The sequence below is a fragment of the Gavialis gangeticus genome, unplaced genomic scaffold (assembly GCF_001723915.1).
Source record: "Gavialis gangeticus isolate Ggan-Ray unplaced genomic scaffold, GavGan_comp1, whole genome shotgun sequence".
In the NCBI taxonomy this organism is placed as follows: Eukaryota; Metazoa; Chordata; order Crocodylia; family Gavialidae; genus Gavialis; species Gavialis gangeticus.
In genome coordinates, this window is record NW_017729022.1 from 76,488,054 (window position 1) to 76,497,163 (window position 9,110).

The 9,110-nt window shown below is 42.6% G+C and overlaps 1 protein-coding gene across 2 annotated transcripts in view; it reads left to right on the forward strand.

Moving 5' to 3' along the window:
* Positions 1–9,110, forward strand: part of AGK (acylglycerol kinase) — a 56,989-nt gene that overhangs the window by 25,989 nt on the left and 21,890 nt on the right. For both annotated transcript variants that reach the window (XM_019515426.1, XM_019515427.1), the window contains 5 exons: positions 1,346–1,425; positions 2,613–2,688; positions 4,032–4,124; positions 6,241–6,273; positions 8,236–8,330. In XM_019515426.1, coding sequence (XP_019370971.1) covers positions 1,346–1,425; positions 2,613–2,688; positions 4,032–4,124; positions 6,241–6,273; positions 8,236–8,330 — 377 coding nt within the window. The remainder of the gene's footprint in view (positions 1–1,345; positions 1,426–2,612; positions 2,689–4,031; positions 4,125–6,240; positions 6,274–8,235; positions 8,331–9,110) is intronic.

Genomic DNA, 9,110 nt, shown 5'->3' on the forward strand with positions numbered 1-9,110 from the left:
ATGCACTCTTTTCCTTTCTCTTCTTTTCCTGTTTCTTTAAAAAGAAAATTGAATTTAATGCCCTGCCTTTAATCGTATATATTTTTCCCTTAACTCAGGTTCCCTTGATAAAGTTGGTAATTGGAGTTAATTACAGCTTTGAATAGCTACTGATCACTGAAATATGGAGTGTTCTGCATGCATAATGTGTTGTGTGGCATCAGAATGCTTTAAAGATACTTCCTTGTAAATTAGAAAGGAACAGAGGCAGGGAGAGTCTCCTTTTCGTTCTTTGAATGTAAGCAGCTAGCACAGTGGGTCTTGCTCCCTCATCATTGTTGTGAGATGCTCCAACAGCATAATAAAGGGCTCTCAGAGAGCCACTCTAATTAAAGCACCCACAGCATCATGTGTGTTCAGCGTGCCATGCTTCAAAATGGCAGTGGGGGCGCTTTAACTAAATTTGTTCAACGAGCTTTAATTAAAGTGTCCCTGCCACCATTTTGAAATGGGGACACTGAATACACGTGATGTGAAGGCTGCTGGAGTCCGCTAGTTAGCATGCTCCAGCAGACTCACTTGATCGAGTTTGTTCTGACATGTGCTGATTAGGTCCCATGCAGAGGTCCATCATGTGTATAGGTGCCCAAAAGTAGCAAGTGTTGGTTTCGGGTTAACTAGTAGGGAGATCTAAAAGATGAAGAATGACAAGTAAAAACACAGCCCTCCCTTGCCCACTGCTGTAGTGGTGAATTGTGGGAGAGGGATGATAAAATGGCCAGGATGGGAATAAACTTTTTAATATCAAGAGGTTATTTTTTATTGTATTTAGAGGTGGAGAGAAATCTAATGGGGTTCTGCTTACTGGTAAAAGTGAGTAGTCTGGTTACAGCTTTCTTTCCCCTTCATATTAAAGTTCAAGGAGAACAACAAAGAGAGAATACCAATAACCTTGTAGATAAAGGATTTCATTAGGGGTGCCAAAACAGTGCCCCAGTGGGTTCTGGCAGTGTTATGATGGAAGTGGTAGACAAACATACAAGAATTATGTGGGAGGGAAGAAAAAAGTAATTTTAGACTCAAGAACAGCTCCCAAGATGTTTTCCTTGGCTGAAAAAATAAGGTTGGAATTCAAAGAGAATGGTAGTGGTGTCGAAGAAATGGGATAGAGGATTTCAGTCTGTGAAATTGTGGGTGACTTTGAAACAAACTGTTGTTAAGGACAAAGCTCTGCTAATGGGAAGCCATTTGTTTGTAGGGTAGGGTAGGAGTATAATGCTGTTTGTTTGGATGCACTATTTAATACTGTACCTAAAAACTGATTGAGAAGAGAAACTGATTCCTGATCCTCTTTTCTCTTATGTAGGTGTTTGGCAATGAGTCGATTCCTTCCAACATGGAAGTGAAGAAAGCAACAGTTTTTCTGAACCCAGCAGCTTGCAAAGGGTAAAGACTTCCTCCCCCTCCATTCTTCATATCTCAGATACCCTATATGTTGCCCTTTGCTTTAAGGTCTAGCAAAACTTTTGGGCTTGATTTTTTTTTTTTTTTTCCTTCATTTCACACCAGTCTGAGGTTATCCAACTTGTATGTGCTCATGTACCTGAAACATTGGATCAGAAATGGTAATTTAAAGAAAATGAAAAGTTCACATTCAGTGAATTAATCCTAAATCATTTAAGCCTCCTCCATTCTTGGTTTTCTTATATCCTTTCTTTGGTTCCTCAGCATTTGTTTCTTGAAGCAGGTCTTGGTTTCCTCCTCAGTAAATACAGAAGCAGTAGTAGATAGCCAGTGCTCCTGTCACGTGAGAGTTAACCCTGAGGAGGGATATGCCCAGTACCATGGGCATGAGCCTTGTAAAACTGGGCACAGAGCTAGACTTCTGGAGACGGTCAGCAGTTGTTTGGGAATGTTTCGGGGGAATGGTCAGCATAGTATTGACTAGTGCTAGGGATGCATGCTAGGGACCCTTTAGTTTGGCTGGACTGTCTGTCATTCACGTCTCTGGCGGGTTTCAGTGAACAATTAAAAGAGTTAAGTTACCTGACCTGGAAGCACTTAGACTTGCATTTTTGTTCTGTGGTAACAAGGTGGAATTGCAACAAACCACTCATCTTTGAAAAATGTACAGTATCCATAAATTTATAGTCTCGATTTTGTGTTCCCTGGGTTCTGCTTATTGTACACAATTTATAATTAATGGCACAGTTATTTTATTATGCATTAACAGGCATAAAATGCATGAGAGCTTTACTAAAACAAGGTCAGGTATAGTTTTTGTTTCATAAACTTACTAAATAATGTATGAAACTAGTAACTGTTTAAAACTATTTTCTTAAAATTTAACAGAATTTCTTCATGGTTTTAAGGCCTGCTGCTCCATGGCTTGCTAATTTTGTAATAAATAATGTATTATTTTCTAGAAGTCTTGCTGTTTTTGATTTTTTTTTTTTAATTATTATTTTGGAACATGCTTCTGTATTTATTAAGACTGTATCAAAAAGATTCAATACTTAAAGATTCAGTCTAAGAAACAGACTGGCTTGTTGTGTAGATCAGGCATTCCTTCTTGTTTTTTGAATATTTAAGCCCCCGCACAACTAAATAATTTCCTCCTTTACTTCCCTTAGCAAAGCTAGGAACCTCTTTGAAAAGAATGCCGCTCCAATTTTACACTTATCTGGCTTGGATATAACAATAGTTAAGGTAAGGAATAATCTGTTTAGATTTGCTGTGTCTTCACCATTGGTATATCTCTGGTGTAGGCATCTGAAGGGAGGCATTTGTTGTTGGACTGTTGCTGGGGATTATTGGGGGAATCAGAGTATAAGTGGTGAAACCTTAGCCTAGTGTTTAATATATATATATTTAAATTTCTATTCAGTTTACAAACGTCTTGAATTACTTTTACTTTACTTTTCAGTGGGGGTGATGGGATGGATTTATGTTCTTGTGTAAGGCAACCCCCCTGTAATTAACATTTGAGAGGAGAATCTAAATCTCAGAGTCATCTGGTAGTTTAGGCACACAGTCATTGGGGTTGTCTGCTCTGCCTGAATGTATAAAATTCAAGAAGTTTGTATTGCAGTAGAACAGTATATATTGATTAAAATAACCGTGCATACTTCAATGGATCCCCAAGTAGTGGAACGTTTTGGGAATGCTAAAACACTAAGTAAAAGAAAAGGAAAATAAACACGTAGGGATCTTGCTGTTTCTGAAAGCTCCTTGGGATTGGGAAAATTCAGCTAGGTTCATATGCATTATATTCTGGCAATAAATGCTGCTCTTTTAGAAAATGATTGTACTCTGACAGGTGTATCTTTCCATCTTGTAGCCTTAGTGATAAGATTGTGTTAGTGTTTCTTTCATAAACCTCTGGTTTTGTTAGTGCCTGTCTCTATTCTGTTAAAAAGACACAGTGTCAGCCCAGGAGAAAATTTTATTTATTTTACTAGGCTTTTGTCAAGCTGCAATTTTTTTTCAACTGTACATTTCAGGAATTAAGCAAAATGCGGCTGGGTCAGTAGTTGGATGAGAGACCATTGCAAATAGCTTATGTGCTACAGGAAATAGTGTTGCTGGTCCAGTAAATGCACTTTACCCACTTAGTATTAAGCCAGATGACAGCAGTGAACCAGATAAACAACATAGTGTGTGGGAGATGCTAGTGTTAGAGATTCTCCGTCTTGGAGGAGACAAGACCACAGTCTTTGACTAAAGATCCAGTGATTCCTTAGTATTCAAGTACTTTTCAGTTTAGATAAAATGTACTTGACCTTAATGCTCCTTATGGATTTGCACTACTCTGAAACTAGCTACGGAGGTTTACAAAGCCTCTGCCTTTTGTATGGTGATGTTACATACTGTTAAACAGTGGACTTGTTTCACAAGCCAGGGAAGTGATTTCTGTGCATATAATTTTCTAGGTGTATGGTGTTACATCTTTAGAGAGCTTATGGAGCAAATGTCACTTTTCTGTAGACATGCCTGCAATCCTAGGCATGATAAGCTGAGTTTCTGATGCTTGGTTTCTCTTTCTATCTCAGACAGATTATGAAGGACAAGCAAAGAAGCTGCTGGAACTGATGGAGAACACAGACTTGATTATTATTGCAGGAGGGGATGGAACTGTCCAGGAGGTACTCTTGTAGCAGCTCTCTTTGGGTTTAAGAGCCACAGCGCTATGTTAGGGGTAGGATGCTGGAGGATGGGTGACATAATGGCAGCATTGCTTTGGTTCTGATTGGAGACTTATTCAAACCCCCCACTGTAAATTGCTACAGTGTATAGGGGGAAAATTTCTTCAGGCTATTCTCAGTCCAAAAATGCTGGTATGTGTGGGTGATTCTGTTTTGGGTGGTTTCCTTTTATAGAGTTTGAGTATTCCCAAGTACCAGTTCTCAAACTATTTGCAGTTGTGTACCTCTATGATTCCATGTTACAAACAACAAAAAGTAACCTGTCACTATAACTACATTGCAACCTCTCCAGCAACCTAACAGATGTTTTTCTTTGTTCTTCCTTCTCTTAGAACATAAGAGATGCTGTACTGGGTCAGACCATAGTCCATCCAGCCCAGTATCCTCTTTCTCACCAGCAGTGTGGCTGCTAAGGGGAACAATATTTAAGCAGGGCATATCCAGAATAATGCATTCCCTGCACCTCTCCCCTTACAGTGTCGAACAGTCAGAGGCCTAGATTGTCTTAGTCAAAAGTGCAATCTCAGCATGATCATATTTAATACCCACTGATGGACCTAACCTCCATGAATTTGTCCAGTCTCCTTTTGACCAGATTTAAGTTATTAGCAGGGATCCTGGCTTTCTCTGTTTAAAAATCGCAAATTCTCTGATTTAAAAATGCCACAATCCATGTTTTTCTGTGATTAAAATGAAACGCCACTAATATATGTAGGTGTGTATAGGTATCAGTTAAACAAAACGGTCTATTGATATATTTACAATTTTAAAGGAGTTTGGAAGCCTACCAGTGCCTCAATCACTATAATAAAATTCTAAATAGCTATAAATTTTAGTGTTTTGATTTTGGGTTTTTTATCATGGAAAATCAGGGCTCTCGCTGCCCCCTGCACTCACCACGATGTGGGTCTAGCTGCGGCTGTTCCCCCCACCCCAACATATTCTGTTTTGTGGTGCTGAGAAGCCTTGATATGCCAGTGCTCTGCTTATGCCATGACCCCTCACTCCCTACCCACAGTCCCCTAGGCCATGCTGGCATCCCTCACTCCCCAATCACAGCCCCCCCACCCCTTTGCCTGATGGAGGGGGGCCCACAGCTGCCAGGGCTATGGCGCCAGAGACCTGGGTTTGCAGCCCCCTGCCCCTCACAGCAGCTACTTGATGGGCAGGGAGCACTTTGCCATGGCAGCATGGGGCTCCTAGCAGTGGCAGCACTGAGCTTCTGCACCCCAGTCTGACCTGCCATGCTGGGTCCCACTTCCTGGGGCATGGGGGCCCCAGGGGAAGGACAGCCCAATCCTGCAGCGGGCAGCCTACACTGTGCACAAATCTTGGAGGCGTGTGCCCTCTCCCAGGAGCATACACAGTGGCAGGGAGCCAGCCGTCCACCAGCTGCCCTCCGGACTAGTTGCTGTGGCCCCATCCCACTCCCTACCCAGGCCCTGTAGCCCCGTATCCAGCCCCAAGCCTGATGTGCTGCCCCGGCTGGGCAGCAGCCCCAGCCCTGCCCCATTTCCTCCCTCCCTCCCTCACTATGGGGGCCTCAGTTCTCCCTCCCCATGCCCCTCTGCACATGGTGCCCCCTGCGTGATTTTCAAATCAAGATAGGCAGCATTTTTAAAAGTTACACTTTCGTTAAACATGAAATTATTGGGATTATACAGGATGAATAGGATGAAATTCTGTGCCCTGTATTGGATGCAAAGTCAAGCTAGATAATCTAACAGTTCCTACTGGCCTTCAGTTTGATGGATCTTTGAAAGGAGTGCATATTCAGGGCCATCGTCACATATTTGAAGATATGCAGACTCAGATGCTTGTGAATATCTATGCTGCCATCAGTTTCAATGATTGTACCTCTAGAACTCTGCCATATTCTCCATGGCTTGTGCAAAAAGTGCACCTTTTCTCTGCAAGCAGCAACAGTCCATTCCATAAAACAGTAAATGTATCCTAAGTGTGCGTCTGTTCTGAAGAGCAAAAGCATGTGCTTCGTAGGCTATCACTGTAATTGCACAAAAAAATCCTGTAGTTAAATGTTTCCATTATTTTTCAGGTCATAACTGGGCTCCTTCGCAGAGCAGATGAGGTATGGGGAGTGTTTTTGTATTTCGTTTTTTTAATATGTTTTTGAAGAAAACATCTTGGGGGCTCAGAGGAGTCTCTGGGTGTCAGCTGGCTGCTGCAGGTATTATAGCTCCATAATCCAAGGATGACTTGCTGGGTGATGATGAGCTGGCTATGCAAGAGTCTTGCTGTCTTGCTTACTGCTCTTCATTCCTTTTCTCAATGAGTGGAATGGCTCCCAGTCAAGACAGTGGGGAAGTGTCCGATTGCAGGGCAGGGAATATTGAGAAGCCAACCACAAAACTTTCAAAGGACCATGGACCAGCTTTGCATAGCTTTTTTGCTTGCATGTTTGTTTGACAGCAGAGCTGGACCAAAACAACATACTATTTCCTATGTTTGTATGGCTTTAAAATGGAATTTAGTGTGGCCCATGCTTCTACCCCTTTATGATCATTTTATATCAGTATTTGAGCAGTGAATTTCTGCTTGGGTAAATGTTGCAGAAGGCAGTGTGAAGCACTCCGTGCTAGAATATTTGCGTTGGGAGTGGTATATTTTGTAATGGATAGGACAGTGCTAATTAATAAAGTGGGGGAAGATTGCTGTCAAAATCTCCTGGCAAAACCCAGCGAAAAGTCAATAAAATCATCGAGACAAGAATCTGATGACATTCTTGGCAACTAAAATTGTATCTGTTTATGCACTGACTCCATCTGAATGTGACAAGACAAAAATTGGAGTTGAACAGTGCAACTGAATCACTACTTTTTAATTGTCAACTTAAAAACCTTCACAGAGGTTCATGTTTACTGCAATATTGTTAGAGTTACAGATGATCCCTAAGACCCTTATTTAAAGATATTATCATTACAAAATAACACTATTTGGGTCTTTCCTCACATTTTGCATTTAGCAGCACTTTGGAAGTTAGTGCCTTGTGATGCAGCTGTACTGATTTGTAATGCAGAATATCCCTGGGCCCAGCATTATTTTGCAGTGCTGCATAGCAGTCCTAGCCAGTCATTCTGTGGTTTTTAGGGCCCCAGAATTTTCCTGCACCAAGCAGTTCTGTCCAAGGGGTTGATCTATATGTGATGGTTCCTGCAGGACTGCCTCTTCTGTCCCTTTGTATGTGGGAGGCATCTTACCAACCCTGTTTTATAGGCGAGCTTATTAAGGCTGCTGAAAAGATGTCCTTTTTAATAGATGGAGAAGGCAGAGCAGGAGTAAGCTATAAGCCTACTCTGGGGAGAATGAGCAGGAGGGGCTTTGTGGGGGGTGCAGGATCTTACAAATGAAGGGAAAGTGGTTCAAAGTGATAGCAAAGGGTTATCATTGAGCTAATGTGGATCTGCAGTTGACACAGTGCCGCAGGTAGCTGTACCTATCAGGGAGATGGTGCCTTGTAGTATACAATAGTTTACGTTGATTTGCTGACACACTTGAGGGAGCACAGTTTAGGATGGTGTGTGTTGCACTCACTCACTCCAGCAATGAGGCCTGTACAGCAGGGTGATACAGGTACCAACACAGGTGACAACCTCCAAAATCAAAGCCACTTCATGTGCTGGCTGGCAGAGGAATCCGTTAATATCCTTTTTTGCTTAAGTGAGAAAATCTCTTTGCAATGCAAGGTTTCTCTATCAAGGGAGCTTCTATGAAGTTAAAAGAGATTTAGTGCTTCAGGATAGGGGAAGAAAGCAGAATGCTGACAGAATCCATACATTAGTTAGCACATATCTGCCAACCTGTATGTAAAAACACCCCTGATGATTAGAGAGAGCTCCTCTGTAACCAGTTGGCACTGGTGGGTTCAGAGACTCGGATGCCATGTTCTGAGTCATTGTGTATTACTGCCTCATTTCAGGAAGTGCCTGATTGCTTAATGCCAACGGGTTGATACCAGGCACAGCTGTGTTCTCCACACAGGAAGCTTAATTCAGCTGATGCAAATGTTAATTTACTCTTCTCATGTTTCCAGGCTGCCTTCAGTAAGATTCCAATTGGATTCATACCCCTTGGGAAGACCAGTACTCTGAGCCACACTCTCTACCCTGAAAGCACAAATCAAGTCCAGTAAGTGTTGTGTCTGAGAGGGAGGGATGCTTTGGTTTATTGTTAAGGAGAGCACTGCTTGGAAAGTTCGTACTTTCTCTCCTGCCTTTCACCCTCTTTTCTATGGTAATTGCAGCTCTTTAGAGTTGGGCCTGAGAGTGGGACATGATGCTGAAAGGTGTAAAATTTTAAACTGAGGGAAACTTGTTGTTGTTGTTTTAAATAGAAGGCACAATCATCTTGTGAAACTCTATGATGCCATTGAAACCAGATGTTTGGTCAGATTTAAAAAAGGCCTTCCTGTGTGTAGTGTCAGCAGCCGCAGTTAAATGAATTAAGACTAGTGAACAACCTGTATGACCTATGAATTCTGGAAAGGACATAAATACTCATTCTTTGGAGTTATAACAGGGGCAGGCAAAATATGGCCTGTGGGCCAGATCCAGCCCACCAGGCCATTCTATCTGGCCCACGGGGCCCCTAAAAAATTTAGTAAACTTAATATTTATTTGCTCCTGACTGCCTGTCAAAGATGACAGGAGCCAGGAGCAGTAGGACCCAAGGGGAGCTGGCAGCAGGACACTGCAGCCCAACACTGCCCCCAGCCATTTGCTTGCCTTCCTGCTCCTGGCTGCATTGCCGGACCAGGAGCATGAGGCTGCGCCAGTACCCTGGGGGGGGAGGGGGGGGGTGTTCATAGGGCGAGTCCCACACATACCTCCCACCATACACATGCACCCACACCACCATACAAACAGATCCCCATACCCCAGCCACCCTCCCTCCCACTCGCAACCCCCC